Here is a 21,110-nt window from a genome sequence, read left to right on the forward strand (position 1 = left end):
AAAAAAGTCCAAAAACCAGGTTCTTCAGAGCTCGCCATACCAAAAAATAACGGTTTTGGTTTTAATTTTAGTGACCATAATCAAGTTTAAAAGTTTTCACTTTCCGTTTCTTATTCATAACTATAGACACTGGACCTGCGGAGTAAGACAACCAACTGGCAGCCATCTTGCCAAAAAAACCTGTGTAGAGCCAATTTCTCCCGCTGAGTGCTCTTGGCTGCGCTGCTGTCGATTTCTTGAACAAACTACAGGGTGGCCAGAAATATCGGGTACCCCTAAGAAAGTTTTTCATTAAAAATATAGGTTGGCAACGTGAAATAGATGCATATGATAGGTGGAATGTTATCTCTCCAGTCCAACAACCAATCATGTGTTATCATTATCATCATTCACTGTGACCAGGGCTTAAAACCATTTGGATTTTATTGGTTGTTGTGGTAGGTGGTTTTTAAAGGACTCAAAAATATTGGTTTTTGGTTATGGTTTCTGAATTGGTTTTTCAATCACAGTTTTTCTGGTTCTGGTTTTGAAATGGTTTCAATTTTTTTTTAATATAGGTGGATGTGGTTTTGGTTTTGTAATAATACTTTTTTTTGAGGTAGTGGTGGTTTTTGATATGAAAAACCATTTCAAATTTTCAAATGGTTTTGGTGGTTGTGGTGGTTTTGATATCAAAAAATTTTTGAATTTTCAAATAAATTTACCAAAAAACAAATTAAGGTACGAGTATTGTCTGATTTGAGACCAAAAAACAGAAAATTTTCATCACTGGTCTAGAAAAATTGAAAAAAATTGCAGAAACCAAAAAGAACCATTTCATGAATTGGTTGTTATTGGTTATGGTTACATTTGAAAATTGAAATGGTTCTTGTGGTTGTGGTTTTCTCCAAATAACACGACTATTTGGTGGTTTTGGTTTTTTCAATCCAATTTTTTTTCCAACGTATTGGTTTTTGGTTGTTGTTGTTTTTGGAATGTATAGAGAGAAGTTGAAATGGTTGTGGTAGTGGTTAAACCAATTGAAAAACAATGGTTGTGGTGGTTTTATTTGGTTTTGGTTTTGGTGGTTTTAAGCCCTGACTGTGACCAACCGAAGTATTTAGTTAGAAAACTTTTTTAGGGGTACCCGATATTTCTGGCCACCCTGTACATGCAAAATACAGCGCAGCCAAGAGCACTCAGCGGGAGAAATTGGCTCTACACAAAACTCACTACCGTCCCTTTCCCCCGTTGCCTGCGGATTGAAGTACAGCGCAGCCAAGAGCACTCAGCGGGATAAATTATCCCTACACAAACTTTCTTTACCGTTTCCATTCCCCTCGGCCTGCAGTTGGTTGTCTTACTCCGCAGGTCCAGTGTCTATATTCATAACCTAATCGAGACAATTTTTCCATTTTTAAACCGATATCTAAAATTCTACAACTATCTAATGCAAAAACTACACACAAAATAAATAACCAAAATACAAAATCAAAAAAATAAAATAAAACTAAAAAAAAATTGAACAAAAACAATAAATTAAGTAACGGAAACGGAACATGAATTGTATTTTTTAAATCACCACAGAGAAAATCATCGCATCGATGCACTGGCATCTTAAAAACGAGGAGTAATATAATATTTTGTGTTATCTTACCGGGTAAAATACTTGTATCTATTAAATATTACAATATTACAACACTAACGTTCGTTAAAAATAATACTGTTCTTGTAATTCGAAAAACTCTTCTTCGCCAAACCCTAATCAACAGGTCAAAAATAATTTTTTCATACTGGTCTGTTATCACATAGAGAAAACAAAAAAAAAAAAAAGAACTTAAAACACATTTACAACACGCAGATTTTAAAATTAAAAATACGAAATGGCAACAAGAATAAACCATGGCATCTCAGCGCATCTACACTCATTTTAAAAGACAAAAAAATTCACAACAAAACATTATCACTACGAAAATAAAACTGGTTTAGGTAGGGGATGGTAATAGAATTTTTTTAGGGAGAACATGCTCAACATGATAACAGATACACACACTCAACATTTCAAACAGGTTAACAAAATTTCCTAGGTACTTATTTATACATTATCCTTTTCGTAAACACTGATTAAATAAAGAGAAAAACACAAAAAAAAAAGAAAGAGAGAAAACATCGAAAACAAATTCAACGACGATAATACAATTATCTATGTATAAATACGGTGCTTTTATAATGGATAAATAATTTTTTTTTACAAATGGTACTACCGATTTAGTCGAACTTGGATCGAAATCTATTAATTCGAAGGATCGAACGTATTTCTCAACATTCTTCGACTCAACGATGGAAAAAAAATATTCGGTAGATAGGTTTATAAAGTAGGTAAATAAGCTACAAAGCTGCATGAATATTTACGCCAATCTAATTACTCACACTTTTACACAAATATTTCCATGATTTTACTCAAAATAATTTGTACTAATGGTTGAGGGGGAAAAAATTATTAAAACGAAATATTGAATAAATTACACGATAAATAACGAGCAATATCAATCAGACGGGATATTCATTGCGTAATCGTATAGTAAGATAGGTAAAATGAATAGGTAGGTATTTTAATACATTGTCGCGAAAATTCAAACGGGAAAGTCGTCGAGAAAAACGCTGTTTTTAAGAGAGAATAAAATCGCCACGCGCATGAAAACAAAAAAATAAATAAAATAAAACCCATCTAGAGCGAAGAAAAATGAAAAAAAGGCGAAAAAAATGAAATATATAAATAAGAATGAAAAAAACATACAAAGCGGCCGATCTGGACGGATACTGATTAATTTTCTCTCACGTCTCGATGATTAAAAACACATCATAATAACCGAAACTCGCTACATGATACAAAAATTCTTTCTAGTTATGGCTTTAAAAAAAAAAAACTCTGGGAAAAAAATTTGATAAAATAAATAAAACGCCAACTTAATGAAATACTACAAAGGAGAGGGGGAAAAAATTACAAAAATAAAGAATAAAAGGAATGCGTTAAAAATTAAAAAATAAAAAGAGACGAAAAAAGGACACTAAAATATTTGCAAAAATGGGGTGTAAATGAAGAGAGAGAAAAAAATAAATAAAATAATAATAAAATATTAACGCAACGGCAGACAAAACCATCCTCTGGATGCAGGTCTTTCGATCTGTTCGGGAGGTGACACGTCGTACAGCATCTCATCATCATCCATGTGACGACAATCCCATTCTTCTTGTCAGACACAATCTTCTAACGACATTAGAAGAGGATTCACATACTCGAAGCCTTCGAATTCCGATTGATCTATTTTATCGATCACCGAGCTGTGAACAAAAATAAACAAAATGAAAAACACCAGTTCGCGCATTAGAGAACTCGGGGAGGGTTTTTTTTTCATCAACTTTAATAACTTTTAATATAAAAATCGTGTAAGGTGACGACGTGTATATAAAAAAATACCACCAAGCACGTAGGTTATGTTTTTTTTTTTTTAATAATCATGCTAATGGTGGAATGGATGGGGCTGGAAGCTTTTCCAGCACACAAGCTCTACCTACAACGTACGCCTTATGCCACGTCACGTAATTAAAATAACACCATCCCCTCCCCCCCCCCACATCGTCGTCCAAAGCTCTCGCTCTCCCATCTGCTTGTTGTGTTTTTGCTTCGCGTTTCATTTTGCTACTACGAGTACAATAAATCCCGACTCGGCATCTCGTTAAAAACATTCGCTTTTTTACGATCGCAAACAATGTCGAAACGTTTGCCGAAGGGCATCATCGTATACATTTATACACGTTGTACGGTATATATCTACCTACTATAAAGGCTAAAAGGAATACTCGGATGGGAGGTAGGGAACGGAGTGAAGAAAGCCACGAAAAGGCTTTTTTTCCCTTCTTCTACGTACATAAGCTGAACACATCATCCAAGTCGTACTACGTTTCGTTCCAAGTATATCTACGTACGGTTCTTCTCTCCCTTTTTATTTTCTATTTCGCGTATTAAGCGAAATGGAATCCTGCATTCGGCTCTACTATGGTAACAAGACCTTCGTACGTATTACGTTATGTACACGTTTTACTTAACGTATCGTCGTCTATCGTCCTATCGTATCCTATCGATGGCCTATTAACGCCGATTCCAGGTCGTTGAACAATTCTAGCCGGATTTCCCGCACGACCAGGCAAACGGCTCAAATGAACAAGCCACCCTCCCCCCTCCCCACCTCCTTGTCCAATTGTACATCAGATTTTGTCAGATTCAAAATCGTGCTTTTTTCGCTAAAAATTAAATACAGAAATTGGATAATTTTTCAACATTTTTTAAAACGAATTTCTATTCTCAAGAATACGTGCAATCGAATATCAAAATGTACCAAGAAAGACAATAATATTTTACACGTCAATTACTGGTTTTTCAAAATGTCTTTGAACTTTCGAAGGTATTTTCGGAGGGGATCATTGATTGAAAACTGAAACTGAAAAAAGTACATACAACAGATTGTTGGTAGTTCATTTTTTCCAAGAATTTCTAAAACATTACGAATTTGATGGGGAAAAAGTGGAACTAGAACTGAGATTGAAACTCAAACTGAAACTGAAATTTAAAAGTTAAGGAGGATAATGTGGATGTTCCCATCACCAACCAATACATCAGAAAGAAAAATGTGCAGGTATGTTGATATCCTTATTCCTAACAATCCTATGTATGTATAAAATGATTTCCCAACCTATCCTTATTTAAAAATATGTCCAATTCCTCAGACTGGATAAAACAATTCCTATTGAATTTGTCAAAGAACTAAATTCTATACGGAAATTAACTCTCCCTTTTGAATCCTAGAACTCTCAGGGCAATAAAAGAACGGAAAAAGACCATTCTAGATATCTTTTGGCGAAATATTTAAAAAATAATACCAAAGTGTTCGATTATTAAAAAACAATTTTTTTGATGTGGAAAATAAAGTGATTTATGAGTCAAACGAAGAAATTCGGCTGAATAAAACTGAAAAAGAATTGAAACCAATTATCTTGCAAATATCAAAAAGTCATTGTGATTCAGAATCAAAAAATAAAAACAAACAATAAAACAGCTGGTCAAACCGAAATGGCCCCAGATAAAATAATAGTACTTGAAGAAGGTGCTAAATTCCCTAAATTTGACCCCAAAAATGTAGAGGAAACCTTGGAAAACATAAACCTAATAAAAGATATCAACAAATCGCACCTCGGGAGTAAGTAATAAGGTTACATCTCAAAAAAAAATTGATTTTGACGTTTTTGCATTTTTGGGGTTTGTGTGACCCCCCTCAACCAAAAATAACACTTTGAGTTGGGTACATTATCTGGATCTTATAAAAAACGCAAATGGCCTAACTCAAAATTCCAACAACATTGCAAGGTGTTTGGAGTTAAGGATACATCTCAAAAAACTCCACCTTTTTTGAGAAAATTTCGTACATACAAAGTGTTAACAAACACCAAATGGAGAAAATTTTTTAAATTGATCACTTTTCAGAAAAATGAATTTGCACATAGGTACATATAATGAAATTTTAGTTTTTTTGAGAAAAATTCAAAAACTAAGCACTCTAGAAAAAACTAACGACATTATGTCGATTGGAAATTTAATTCTCTACAACTTTGTTGACAAGAATTTTTTTTTTGAACGCTTTCATTCGCCTCCACATCAACTTTTCAACTTAAATGAAAGGTTATAACTCAGAATGTTTTCCAAACATTGAAATATGTATTTCCTCTTTAAGATTTTATTTTTCAAAGTGTTCTTATGCTAAATGAAGGTAGGATACCAGATCTTTAAAATGAGGTGCTATTCATTCCTTACCATTAATTATAAGTTGATAAAAATAATGAATCAAGTTTTTTAAAAAAAAAGAAAATCACTCTCCTGTAAAATTTCACTTTTTTGAGATGTAACCTTATTACTCCCGAGGTGCGAAATGGGATGACGAAGAAACTATCAAAAATTTTACTCAATCCCTTGACCTACCTGAATTAAGATACATATATTAACTTTTGTACTAAGTATGAAATTTATGTTTAGTTTACTCTAATATTTTAAATGAACGTAGTTTTACTAATTAATATGAAATCACCAGACTAGTACTATGTTTTGAAATCGCGTGGGGCCACGCTTCCAGTAAACTCTCAAATCTCCCAATAACAAACAAAACTTCAGGAACCGAAACTAGGTCCATAAACAGGATTGGAGAAATCGAAAAACTCCAACAGATGAGGGGAAAAGTACCATAATGGGTTTCAAAAAATCAGCTTAATTAAGCAAAAAGGAAATTACCATAAAAATCGTAAAAGACATTAATTTTGAAGAAAGAGAAAAGATTCTACTACAAAACCCCATAAAATATGGAAAATTTAAATCCAAATATTTAGGACCATACCCTATTATTAAGAAATTAACTGACCTAAATTGTGCGATTAGGTACCCATTCGCCAAAATAAATAGCTGAGGTAGCATTCCAGAGTACCACGTATATGAAAAAAATGGATAAAATGAAAAACTTGACAAAAAGGAAGCAAGTAAGTAAGTTTTCTTCTGATTTAAAAATGTTTCTGCAATTTCTTAGGATATGTTGTACTTCATTTCAATTGCCATTTCACTTGGAAAACAATATGCCAAGTTCAATACATATATTTAATAATTTAAAATTAATTTCATGTACTTATTTTTACATACATATTTTTGTAGATCTGTTCACTAACCAGCGTAAGTTGTGTGACGGTGAGATTTGACCTTACGATGTGAGGCTAAATCTTATCGTCCAAAACAATAATTTCGAAAAAATTGCGTATTTGCTACGAGCCGAATCTTTCTTAGGTGCAGACTTACAATCCACTGTTCAAAAATTAACCGACGAACTAGAAAAATTGAAAATGGAAAAATCAACAAACCCTATTATCAGAGTGTCTACTGAAATCAAAAAAACAAATTTCTTGCTTTTTTCTTGCCTTCTTTGTGCTGTTTTCTAGCTTTCAAACATGAAATTTCGTACCCCTCCTCATATTTACACATAAATGATTTTCGTTACCCCCCTCAAAAAAAAAAAAAAAAATCTCAAAAATTTATGGATCGAAGCCATGTTATTTGGGAAGGGGTAAAATCAGATTTTTAGAAATAATAAATCGACATTTTAGGTTATTTTTCGAAAACCTTTCATTTTGTATGTTTTATTTTACATTTTCACCGGAGCAGAATAGCATCAAAAATTTGGAAAAGTTGGTGTTTCTGTTTAAAAAAATGAAAAATTCGTACTTTTCAAATGGTTTGGGTATTACGAGTATTTCTGGAATTTTCCAATTTAATTTTTTAATTCTTAACATTTTTGAAAGTAGCATCTTGAATAGCCCGAGCGAAGCGAGGTCAAAAGCTTTCGAAAATTTGCAATTCGAAAAGTAGAACAACATTAATTTTAATGAAAGGATTCGATTTTTCTGATCTCAACATTTTTCAAAATTGGTGGAATACTTTCAATTTTTCAGAGATCTTTGATGTGAATTTTTTGGAAATTTTCCTGCTTTCTTGCCACCCAAGTCAATTTTTCGCCTTTTTCTTGCTTTCTTGCTATTTACTTGCCGGTAGACACTCTGATTATGCAAATGAACACAAACACACGAAATAAACTTTCGAAAAATCAAGGCTACAAAACCAACTATCAACAAAACTATCCTCAGAATTACCAACCAAATCCCTCTTACTACCAACCTCATCAATTTGACCCACAATTCTCGACATGGCGAAACCCCTAAGGTTATTATCAACCACCACAATTCTAGCCTCCAGCCCCATACTCTAGTTTTCAAAACCCAACATCCCAAAACCAGGGTTATAATTTCTATATGTCTCATCAAATTACAAGGAAAGGTCTCCAAAACCAAATTTTCGTGGTTCAGGAATGAATAGAGGATCATACAATCGAGGCTTTAATCGATCCAATGGTGGATGAAATACTGACCGAATTAGACAAAATGACCCGATAAATTCCCAATCCCAGGGAAAAAATTAAAACCTAAGGTAACTCTGGGTAACATTAAAAATAAAAATTCATTTTAAGGAATTGTCTTACGAAAAAGATTCGTCTGGTTTAACCTCGTTCCTCGCGGCTCTTGGTGCTTGATTGTTACTCGTAATTGTAATATACCTGATTTTGAATAATGTCTTTCGTTTTCGAAAATATACGTAATAATGACAACTATCCTAATTGCTCATCATTTTTATCGATTACTTCGAGATTGGATTTGAAAAGGTTTGAATCGTCATTTTCATGCCTCACAGTTGAACAAAAAATACACAAAAGCGATCCTATAGGCTTCTTTCGGTCGTTCAAAACTATTCACCGATTGGCTAGTATGTGTTGATTGATGAAAAAGCAAATTCATTCAATAGGTACCTAAGTAGCATCTAATTCGTTGTTGTAGTTATATTTTTATTCTATAATTCAAGCACAAGATTTTTTTAATAATCTTCCACTTCTTCCAAAAAAAAAAATCTCAGTCATATTCCCAAGCACAACCAAATCTCACCAACTTCAAACTCATTACAACATGAACGAGTACGTTGATAATTGCACCACACAATCGACACAGGTACACCGGCCATCAATCCAACCCATCAAATACTTCCGGTCTGTGTGTGACCCCTTTCAAAGATCTCTTTTTCATCGTCAATTCAAACGGACATAATTTTAATAAAAATTACGATACCTCTACGATGAAAACAATAGAAGGAACCGAAAACCGATGGCAGGTCCAGGCAATAGAATGAAATGGATTGGAAGCTGCGATTCGAACGCGTACACGCACATGAGAGAGCGTAAAAAAGGGTTAATTCTTAAAACAAAACCATTCATCAACGCGATAGAATGGCCTTTGGTAGTAAAAGTCCGAGATCGAAGCGAGGGGCCATAAGAATTACAACCTCTGGGATCCGCATACCGTGAGTTGTCACCATTTAAAACAAAAGATTGCACTCAGCGGTGCACTGGAAATATTTTTAATGAATGAATGAATGAATGGACTGCAGAGTACTAGGTATATATCGATGCATTTTTATACCCTCTCCTTTACCTCCCATCCTTGCTCTAAACAGTGGCCTGCTTTTAATAGCGTAAGATTCCTACCCTTACGCGGAAAGAATCCGGTCACATCGTTCGGTTAGTTTACGAGTATTTTTTTTCATTCGGTAATTTTTTTAATTACCACGTACGAAATTGTTTAAATAAAAAACGAATTAATAAACGAATCCGGCGAAATGGGCGTTGGTTTTTTCCAAGACGTGTTGGTCCTTTTTACGGCGGCGCACCGGGGAGAGTAAAAAAAAGGCCCCTTTTTACTTCGACGCGTTAAGTACGTATAATAATTTTAAAGGAATAGGAGAAAAAAAGCAGCTCTCCGATTACAAACCGACGACTAAACGGCGCTTGGTGGCGGGCAGTGGTGCGTAAACGCGAGATTTAATCATTTTTCAAAAGCCTACCGCATATACCTTTTAAGCCACACTGTGGAGCGAATATTTTACCCGATGGGCATTAGGGGTTGGTTACAGTTTTAACAGTTCAGCTACCGCAGAGTATCGCCTTATGACTTGGTCGTCGTCGTCGTCGTCGTTATTCGATGAGTTGAGGAAAAAAAAAAGAAGAAAGAAAATTAATCCTTCTTCTCTATTTGATACTTTTTCTTTTCCATTGTGTTTGGCTTGTTTGCGGCTGAAATAGGAGTAAAGTCGTAACTATCGAGGATACGATGACGACGAATACCAGCAGTAATTAAGGGGTTTCTTTTTACACCCCTGAAGGAGATAAGAAAATGGTGGGCGAGGGGGCGAGATTTCTCAGAAGATGAGAGAACGATTGGGGTCGGATTGATAAAATTGATTAGACGTCAATTCATGACGATAGCTCCTATCACACAATATTATCTTTATAGCTTTGATCGAATGGTGGGGATGTATCTGTGGTAAGGATTGAGAGAGTCATATGAAAAAACTTGCTAGCTAGAAATTCGAATTCATTTCAGCCTGAAAACCTAACAAAAAAATGTCGCACAGCACTAAGTATGAGTCTTTCCAACTGCAGAGTTTACTCCCCATACTCTCCACTTCTTTTCAAAATAAGGCGTCACTGGTTCAATTATGATAACCAAGATGCGGTAATCCGTGATAGGTGTACAGCTGATTCGCGTCTCGCTGACTTTCAATTTAGAAACAAAATTATGATATACTTAAGTTTTTGACATTTTGTCGCACTTTCGAAAACTGTTTAAAAAACTGGCCAATTTCCGAGATCAATTTGAAGAAATTTACCTGTGTTTTATTTCCATAGTGTACTTGTAAATATGTACCAGGCTTTTTCTTGTATTTCCTGCCTTGGGGGGGGGGGCACTAAATTGAAGTCGCAAGTACCTAATTTTCATACCCCTCCCCCTGCCCCGAAATTTACCATGTTTTATTTTCATAGTGTACCTACTTGTAAGTATATACCAGGCTTTTTCTTGTATTTCCTGCCTGGGGAGGGGGGAGACGCTAAATTAAAGTCGCAAGTCCCTAATTTTCATCTCCCCTACACAATGTATTTTTGGGGCAAAAAATTGGGAGTACACAAATTATTTTTTTTATTGTTTAAACAAATATTTTTGGAAATATAAAAAAGTAACTTTCATTTTTTGCACTTTACTATTCTGATAATTCAAAATAATTTGAAAAATAAAAGTTACCAACATTATTTTATTTTTTGATCATTTTTTTCAAATTACATACTTAGATATTTCATTTTTTTTTTAAAAGCAATTTTTCGGTATTTTTGGACTTCTCTTTACAGTAATCTGTCAATGAAGAAATACAAGCCGGAATGTTGAATTATGCCGATTGAAATTTTTTTTGTAAATAATTTTATGAGATGGATGAATAAAAAAATTAATACAAGACGAAAAGTTGAATTGTGTCGATGTAGTTGATATTCGAGGGACAGTCCGAAGGGGGTACAACAGTACCTACTTGTAAATTTCAGAACTTCTTATTTTGTTATTATTTAAGTGTTTTTGTTTATTTTTTTTGGTTTATTTGAATTTACCTAATGTAATTTTCAATAATTTTCTGTTTTTTTGTTCATTTGAATTTACCTGATGTAATCTTCAATAATAATCAAAATTCAAGTCAAAACTTTAAATCTGGTAAATTACTGATGGTTTCTGCAGAATTATCCATTACCTTACAGTTACGTAGAGAATTTACCGTTATTGACTTCGATACAAATTGTTTACTAAATTAAGGAGGAAAAAAAAAGCTGAGCTTGCCGAAAATAAATCGCGTGATTTAACGGTATATCGAAAATATGGAAGGAAATAAAAATCGTATTTGGCGATAGAAAAAAAAAACCACTGTTGATTATTATTAGGGCAACCCAAAATATGCTCTCATTCAAGGTAAAATATTCAATATATATTCGATTTTTTGAGGTGAAATATTCGACAAAAATATTCGATTACCCCTAAAATATTCGAAAATATTCGAAATCAATTTTGGTATCGTTTCACTCGCCTTTACAAGCATATTACAAAAATGGCTACATCGTTGGGTTTTGTTTCCTAAATCACATGAACTATTCGCAATTTCGCAAAATGGAACAAAATTGTTGAATTAAAATTCTATTTTGATCATCAAAAAAAGAAAAAAAATCTAAGCTTGATTTAAAATTCAATCTTCATCATCATTTCATCAATCATCAATATCATCATCATTAAAAGGAACCATTTTTTTTCATCTTCAACATTCTGTGAAAATGACGTTTCCTGTGTTGCGATTCTCAAAATGCAAAAATTTCCAAAATATTCAAAAGTATTCAAAAATATTCGATAAATTGCAAAATATGTGGTAATTTTAGACAAAAATATTCAAATAGCAATCAAATATGCGAAAATATTCATTTTAAGGCAAAATATTCGAAAATATTCGAAATGAAGTAGGTCTTAAATGAAAGGCAATTTTCTGAAACGTAAAATGATTTTGTTACATTTGTAAACGGAGTGCAACAAAAAAAGATTCAAAAAAATATATTGGGTTGCCCTAATTATTATTCATTTTTCGGCCTGATTAAGAACATCAAATTTTTCAAAACGCGAATCACCTTTCCATATCTCGTGGAAAAAAAACCATATTGTGTTAATTTTCGTTGGATTTTTTTTGTAATAATTTTTGAGAAGGTTATTGTGCTTAAATTGAATAAATAAACGTAAGATCAAAATTCGGATTGTGTTAATTGCGTTATTCAGAGGAAACCCTTAAGATTTGAATTGTGTTATTTAATATCGTTATTTCGAGGAAAAGTTCAAAAATTAAATTGTATTGATCGAATAATATGGTGGATCAGCACAGAGTCTAATTGTGGTTATTTACAAGTCAGTCCGACAGGTCACTGGATCAATTTCGGTTGTTATCATCCTCGCAACGGTTCGAGACCCTCAGAAAAAATTTCGGAGATTTAGTTGACGTTTTCTATTCGAGGGAAGTTTGGTTGTCGGTTGCGATTCGGAGAATTGTTAGTCAAATCGAAGATAGATTATTGACATTTCAAAGAGGTAAAAGGACCCCCAACACTTACCCAATAATTTTTGATAAATTAATACCATCATTTTTAAAAAAATGAAATTCAGGTAAATTCCTGCTCAACTTTGGTTCATTAAATAGATTATCAGTAAATTATTTCACTGATAAATTTTTCAAATATAGCACTGGCATTTTTTGTTGAATTACATAACTGGTGGTAAATTACCAGTAATATTTGATACCTTATGGGCGATTTTATTTTAGTAATGGTAGTAGAAGGAAATAGTTTTAATTGTCGGATTGCTTAAAATTCTCGAAGTATGGTTTAATTATTTGAATAAATTGTGAATTTTTGTAATTAAGGTGTAATTTACCGCGAGGTTTTTGAATTCTTTCACGAAGTGGTTTTTTCACAGTAAATACCATCATATTACCACTATTACCAGTTCATCTCTACAGTTCCAAAAGTATCCAATCTAGTTACAAGGAACAGCTGATGGCGACAAGAAAATGTGGGCATCAAAAAAAATGCTGAGAAAATCATCGCCAGCAAAAAAAGTTATATTTTCAAGTAGGTAAAAAAGAATAAAATAATGAATAGAAAGAGGAACAGGCAGACAGATGATCATGCCTACCTACTCAAATTGTATACCTATCTAAAGGCTCATACGATACTATACCATTATGCATATGATGCCCTCAAACAGCTGACCAGATAATGTGAAAGAGTGTTTTGAGTGAACATAAACATTTTCAATCCTAACAAAAATCAGAAAATTTTGGATCAAAATGGTCAACTGGTCAGTAGTGAGTTGAGAAACAAAGACTCAAGATTTATCTGCCTTTCAAGTTTAAATATTAATTTGATCATTGATATTTGTCTGTAAAAAAGTAAATGTGTTTTATGCGCCTGTAAGCCATGAAAAAGATAAGAAAAAAATTATCAAAAATTAAGGAAAGACCAGAACCAAGAAAATTTGAAAGAATCATGGTACAACAAATACTCCAAATTCCCAGGTCCCAGTCACCCTAGAATTCGAAAATAGAAAAATTGAAGCTGTGATGGACACAGGCAGCAGGTAGCAATTTATCCCTATTAAATGCAAAAATTATGACGAAAACGAAACATTAAAAGGAGCAGATATTGATATTACTAGCCCCTGAGTGATGAGTCAGCATCTTAGCAAAAGTGCTGGGTAGACAAAAATCAAATTCATGATCAAAAACAAAGAGTTTAGAGCGAAAGTTTACATTGTTGAAAATATTATTGCAGATATGATTTTAGGAGTACATTTTCTTTTAGCATATAGGACTAGAATAGACTTCTCGAACAAATACCTCCAAATAGGTTTCAATTACATACAACAAGGTTACAATGCCCAAAAAATAATGGGCAAACCAACACTTTATAAGACAAGAAAATGTAAACTTGAGAAAGAACACAATACTGATGACAAATAACAAGAAAATGCCTCCCAAGACCACCATACATTACAAAATCAAAACAAACGATGAAATAAAGACAGAAATTGCAAAAGGAAAACATATTACAATTGAACCAATGACATATTTTGAGTCACACTCTGGCTTATACATTGTACCTCATGGCAGGGCATTCGTCCAATTAAAAATCATCCAAATTTTAGGAAAGAGTTGTTAAGGAAGATTATTCGTAAGAAAGGAGGTCAGCCCACTGTCGGGCATTCAGAAAACCATTCGCCCTAAACATTGTTGGAAAACAGGATACTAACCAAATAAGCAGGCACTCAAATCTGAGTTGAAGAAAAAAGTATTTCAAGAAAGATCTGATATAGATGAATATATCAGAGATATTTCTAAAATATGCAAGCAAATTGATCCTATGGCAAAAGAAGAAAAAAACATGTAAAAAAATATCATTAAAGGGTTGTCGCCAACTTTAATTGACTAGTTGTCTATATTCCATATTGATTTCATAGAAAAGTTTAATGAACACATTGTAATATGAAACAATGAATTTGATTAAAGACAAAAGACAAGATGTCGACCTAAAAACAACAGTGGAGAAATTAACTGAGAAAATAGAAAAGTTGGAATCAAACAAAACCCGGGCTAATGTATAATAAACTACAACTCCAAATTTTAATTATTACCCTACTCATCCTCAAAGACGCCAAAATTTTAATCCAGGGTTAATTATGGACAAGGCCAGAACTATAACATGTCATACTACATGCTATTCCTATCTAGAAAATCATATGATTAGAAAGAGACTTATGAGTACCCTCTTTCTATGAATTTATATGACTAAGTATTCAGGTTTTTGTAAAAAAAAACACAACATACGAATCCGTGACGTTGAGACATTGACAAATCATCGAATTTGCATGATAAACACCGTCAAGATAAGTAAGTAAATTTAAAAATTGATTTTTTTTCAAATGATTAATAATTATTATTGTTGAAAATCTGGCAACACAAACGACCTGATCATTATAAAATATTATTCCATTCCTTTGCTAGCTCCTGCTCAAAAAGAAAAATGTAATAGTGTGAATAGATTTTCAACAGCTCTTGAGTTATTTTTAATTTTTTTTTTATTCATTACCTATTTTATTTTCTATTCTTTTTTGCTCGTTTGCTCATTCATGAGCAAAAAAGTTGTACTTATTGTTAGTTCTGTATAATCACGCTAATCCACTGATATTTATTTGCATGCATGTACTGCAATGTAAGTAAACTAATTAAGTAGTAAATAAATTATTGAACCTAGATGTAAAGTTTTTTAAACCCATCCTTTTAATCTAAAAATTCTTCTGATATTCAAAGTTTCATTGACTCTCTAGGCCAAAAAACTATCAACTTGAAAAAGCAAGCAGCCAGTGTGAAGCCTTTAACAAGTTCACTGGTTGCCCCACAAAACCACAAGCAAACATATCCGGAAAAGCTGTGATGCTTGGGGGAACATTGGGAACAATAGTTTTGCAGAAAACAAATCGCATAAAGCAAAATTGAAGTACCTAATATTGTATAGTACTTATGTATTGTTATTTTTGCAGCATTTCCTTCAATTTTTATAGCTTATTTCCTAATAACTAATAAGTAATGTTTTGAGTTGAATAAGGAGAGAACAATATACCTAATGAAACATGTTTTTTTTTGCTTTGGCCCATTTATCTCCCAGGGCCCTGAAAATTAATTGTTTTAGAGTAATTATAACAATGAACCAAAAGAGAGGTACAAATTAGGTGTAAGTCGTAAGTGGACACTAGTGATCCTCATGTCAAAGAGTTACTGAGAAACTTATAGTTTTTATATTTTTTTGTATTTTTTTAATTTCACTCATTATCAAGTATTTTTCATTTGCTTGATTAACCATAATTCTGTTTCAGAGATTATTATTTATTTCTATTTTGGTTTTGAGAGTTGGACCACAACAAATTGACGCCCAAATAAAAAGTGAATCCATCAAGCTTCAAAAAAAAAACTTCAACCATCCAGCTTCACTCATCAGCCTTTAACATCATACTTACCTATTGCCAGCAAGAAAATAAAAAATAAAATATTATTCATGTAAGCTCGAGTGTTACAATTTAAGAATGTGTAGAATTGAAACAATTAAAAAATTAACTGTAAAGTACAAGAATTTTTTCATCTCGCGGTTCCTTACAACCAGGTAAAAGATGAATTTTATAATAAATGTAACTAGGGTGAAGAGAGAAGGCTTAGTCTTGAAATTTCTGACCAAATCTTCAATTTGAAAAATTAAAATTCAAAATTCCAAAAATCCAACCAACCCAAAAAATTCCACTCCAGACAACTAAACTTCAACCGAATACAGAAAAAGTAATCATGCAAAAACACCTCACATACCGGATCTCGCATCAAAGCTTCGCGATCCATTGGAGAAACTTTTGCAAAAAATTCGCCAACCCTTCATCAGGCCTCAATGTCCATTATTCTTGTCTTATTACACGTTCAAACGCCACAGGGCGCTCACAAACGGGTAATAAACTTGCTGTCGCACACCTGACTCAGTCATTTCTTATAATACAGAAACGACTTTAACTGGATGTGCAAAGAAGACCTACTATGAAAAAAAAAATGAAAAAAAGAATAGAAACAAATCTATTACATACATACCTTTTTCTATACCCTTTGCAAAACAAAATAACCCTTTCAAGGAACCCCAATGTTGGCAAAAAAAATACCACCAAGAGTTCATGTCACGTTCAATTCAAGAAATCATGTTGTTTTTTCTTTTAATGAAGAAAGAAGTGGGCGAAAATGATAAGTTTAAACCCAAAGTAAGAATACTTCCTATACCTACATGTGTAGAAAGCGTCAATGAAGCAATGTACCACTGGTCAATATGTCGACAAAAGACCAAACGAAACCTACGTACAAGAAAGAATACATCTTTGTTTGGAAGAAGAGAAAAAGCCAACTAGGGCTACCACCAAAAACTCCTTTAAAATACCTGCCCACTCGGTGTACCTACAAGAAGGACGATGACAACAACAACATAATTCTCCATACAGACCACGCAACAGCCCAACAATAGATCCTTATTACGAACAACGGAACCCTCGAATAAAAAAAAAATAAAGAGAAAATAAAAGAAAATCTCCTCTCGCCGAGTACTACATACCAAGTGGAAATCTACTGAGAAGGGATCTTTGTACATTTGTACAAAGTACATGTACGCATTTGTCGTCGACACGGCGGGATATAATGGTCTAATAAGGGGGAGTAATTGTACCTGTAATTATTAACGTGTAACGCGTCTAATGATGCGTGATTAATAATAAACGAGCGTTATTTTTTTTAGCACTCTACACCTTTGCAATGTACCATGGTTGTAGGCTGCAGTGCTGTTTAACAATTGACATTGGTTGCAGTTTCAGGTTTCTCATTCGATTTAGTCGATTTTTCATCTCTATTATCAAGGTGCTGGATGCTGTTCGTTAATTTTTTTTTCAGCTTAAAAATATTTATAACTAATGTGTGTGGGGGTCATATGCAATTTTCCCTGCAGGCCTCAAACTAGATCGTTGGGTGGATCGAAGAGGGTGGCAGAATTCGGTTCTTTTTACAAATTGATTCTCTCGAATGCACTTTGACCAAATGTTGTAGACTGAAAAAATTAAAATTATTGAAATATGGTTTGTGGAGTTTTCAGGGTACCTAATCCAAGAGCTCAACTTCGAAGAACCAAGAACCTAAAATACGAAGGTAGGTTATTTTTTGTGAATACTTTATCAAAATATCCAACTTAATCCTTCCTTCAACTCGCCTAAAGAAATAAAATTTCAGCTTCAGCATCGTGAAAATATTCTCCTTCGAATATAGGTACCTGGCAGGCACAAAATTACCTACTCTCTAAATTTAAAGCAGTCAAATTTCACTGCTTAGCAGTCACGACATTTTGCCTTTTTAAAGCAGTAGTTTTTTTTACTGCAAAACAGTGAAAAATTACTGAATTGGTCTGTCAAAATGATTTTTTACTGACCAATTCAGTAATTTTTCACTGTTTTGCAGTAAAAAAAACTACTGCTTTAAAAAGGCAAAATGTCGTGACTGCTAAGCAGTGAAATTGACTGTTTCAAATTTAGAGAGTAAAGTTTCAATTCATTAGCGAAATGATATGCGTAAAAGTCTAAAAAGTTTCTTAGTAAGTATACCATACGCCACATAAGCCTTTGCCTCTACTTTAGTTTTCTTTCCATACTTGATTTTACTTTCACTTCTCCACACCTAAGACCCTTTTTTTCCACTTGTCAGATGAAGAAGTTTTATTCCAAGCTGCCAATGCGGATCGCTTCAGGCAACTAATTATTCGCTGACGCTTTTGAATATAAATAAAAGGGTCTATAGAGCGTTGTTGCAATTTATTTAATCAATTTTGATGCAAAAATAAACCCTACAAATGAGAAATTTCATTCAATTGTAGTTCGTTCAATTCATTAAATAATGGGAATTTACTTGACAATTTTTTTGGTGTTGAAGAACTTCAATGAATCTTTTTTTGAAAACCACAGACTTATGAATTCAGTTGATCAAAAAATTCATTTCTGACAAATTTCAAACAAGATGTTATCTTTGAATATTAATTATCAATTCATCAAATGCTTCTCATACACCAGATTAAACAGCACTGAAAAAAAATTCAAATTTCGATTCATCAAAGTGAAAGCGTTCAAAAATTCGGATTTCGAAAGATGAAAAGAATCTTTGAAAAAATTTGTTCATTTCTTTCGATCCGAAATTTTCAAATTTGAACGATGAGTTTTTAAAAATTTTAATTTTGTAAATGAAAAGAAAACAGACTCTACTGAAGCTAGGGCAGGGCTCGTACTCTTCTTACTGAAAACGCTCGAAAAAGTTACAAAAAGTAGTTGAAAAAGAATTAGAAAGTAGCCAAAAAAGCGACAAAATGCGAGCAAAAGATTTCAAATACAGAAAAAAATCACAAAACAAAAATAAAACAGAATTATAACGAATCAATTGAAATGTATTCAATTTTGAAAAGTTGAACTACATACTTCGAAACTTTTTGATGAAGAATCGAGACTTCTTGACAATTTATTTTTGGCAGAAAAGTTAGAGTTTTGGCAATTTTTGACGAAAAAGGCAACTCTTGGAAAAATAAGACGAGACTAACAATTTTGAATTTGAACAATAGGAATGGTTTTTTGACAATTTCTGACAAAAAAGCGAAAATTTGAACAATTTTATTAAAAAAATAAAAAAATTGAATTTTCTGAAAAAACGACTATTTTTGAAAATTTTATTAAAAAGCGAGGATTTTTTCATAATTTTTAGCTAAAAGCAGGATTTTGACAATTTTAGCAAAAAGATCTTTGCGAGAATTATTGACAAAAAGAGATACTTTGACAATTTTTGGAAAATACCTAAGCTAGTCTTTCAATTAATTTTTGGGGAAAAAATTTTCAAGCGAAAATTTGATAATTTTAGTAAGAATCAGTAATTTTTGAGAATAAGAAATTCAGTAAGTAGTAAGTACATCTTTTCACAATTTTTTTTTCAAAAAGTGAGATTTCATTTTGCAACTTATGGCAATTTTACGTAAAAAATCGAGACTTTTCAACTGCAAAAAAGCTAGAATTTTTAGAAGTGAAGACTTTTGGACAATTTTTGAAAAAAAAAAAAAATAAAATTTTTGACAAATTTTAGCAAGAACAAGACTGATTATTTTAGAGGAAAAGCACCAAATTTTGGTAATTATTAGCCAAAAAAATGGTACTTTTTCGCAGTCTTTGTTGAAAATGGGAGAAATAAAAAAACGCATACGCAGAACCAGACACGTCGAAAAAACATTTGTAACAAATAATAATCGTCGACATTTATGCGTAAACACGTATACATTTCATATACGAAAACAAAACGAAGCAGAAATAAAAAAATATACACGATGAAGCCTTGCCGCCGAAGGGATGCAGATCCGGCGTGAATGTGATTTATGTAAAATAACACCACCAACGAGAGGACGACGAATTGGCAAACAAGATGTTGAAATTCGTTACGCGAGAGACCCGCAAGACGGATTAGCTTTTTGGTTCTTGAAGTTTACCCCTTTCTTTGATACATACAGAAGGGTGGAAGATTTTTTTTCAACCTCGACCGAGTAATCGCGACATTATTAATGATGTTGTCGCGCGAAGAGAATTACACTCTACGCTGCATTTACAAATACTCGTACGTATGTAGTATATATATGTGTGCTGAAAGACAGCTTATTAGAGGCGTGAGACATCGCGCCCCCGTAACGGACTCTGGGGGTCTTTTAAGCGTGATTTTTCTTCTTTTCTTTTTACAAATTTACCAGCGCGAAAATACCTGTATTGTTGGGTGTTTTTACCCCTCACTTTTTAATAATGTCACGTCGATGACAGCTGATGGATGACGCGAGATCGTGATGAGGGTGAAGCCTTAAATGACCACCGGCTGTAGTATTATTATGCAGTGAATCGGTCAGTGAACGAAGAAAGGGTCGGTATGTTTCGAACGAGAGATTTGACCGGATTAACTGATGAAATTATAGGATAAAAAATTCTCGGTAATGAGCGTAAAGTAAGAATTCAACACCAATGATAACTCTCTTCAATCTATGGTGAATTGGCGATGAGTGATGAGGAAAGTTGAGTTAAAAATATAGTATTGACTAGATTTCAGCGTTCTAGCTCTATTTTTTGGTCAAATTTTGTTCTTCAAGGAAGTAGAACAATCCCAAAACAATTGAAGGACAATATATTTTTTCATTATTATGATACCTCCAACAGCCAGAGCCAATTGTAGAATTTCAAGTACTTAAGCAAATTTATTCCATCCAAATTGATGAATAATGACTTCACGACCAAAAAAAACCTTGAAGTAGGGTTTGAAAATATGGTATAACCTAGATTTCAGCGTTCCTGCTCCATTTGATCAAATTTTGAGTTATTCCAGGAAAGTACCTACGACCCAATACGTCACAATGGAAATATACTCATTATTATGATACCTCCAACAGCCAAAGCCAATTATTATGTAGAAT

At 33.0% G+C, this 21,110-nt stretch overlaps 1 protein-coding gene across 6 annotated transcripts in view; it reads right to left on the reverse strand.

The window, feature by feature from the left end:
- Nucleotides 1-1,518: 1,518 nt before the first annotated feature.
- The window catches only part of aPKC (protein kinase C iota type), a 146,673-nt gene continuing 127,081 nt past the window's right edge, over nt 1,519-21,110 (reverse strand). For all 6 annotated transcript variants that reach the window (XR_010558114.1, XM_065359787.1, XM_065359786.1 and 3 more), the window contains one exon: nt 1,519-3,321. Coding sequence is in view for 5 of the 6 variants with exons in the window: in XM_065359787.1 (XP_065215859.1) it covers nt 3,234-3,321 (88 nt within the window). In the remaining variant the exon portion in view is untranslated. The remainder of the gene's footprint in view (nt 3,322-21,110) is intronic.

This window comes from Planococcus citri, chromosome 4 (assembly GCF_950023065.1).
Source record: "Planococcus citri chromosome 4, ihPlaCitr1.1, whole genome shotgun sequence".
NCBI classification, from domain to species: Eukaryota; Metazoa; Arthropoda; class Insecta; order Hemiptera; family Pseudococcidae; genus Planococcus; species Planococcus citri.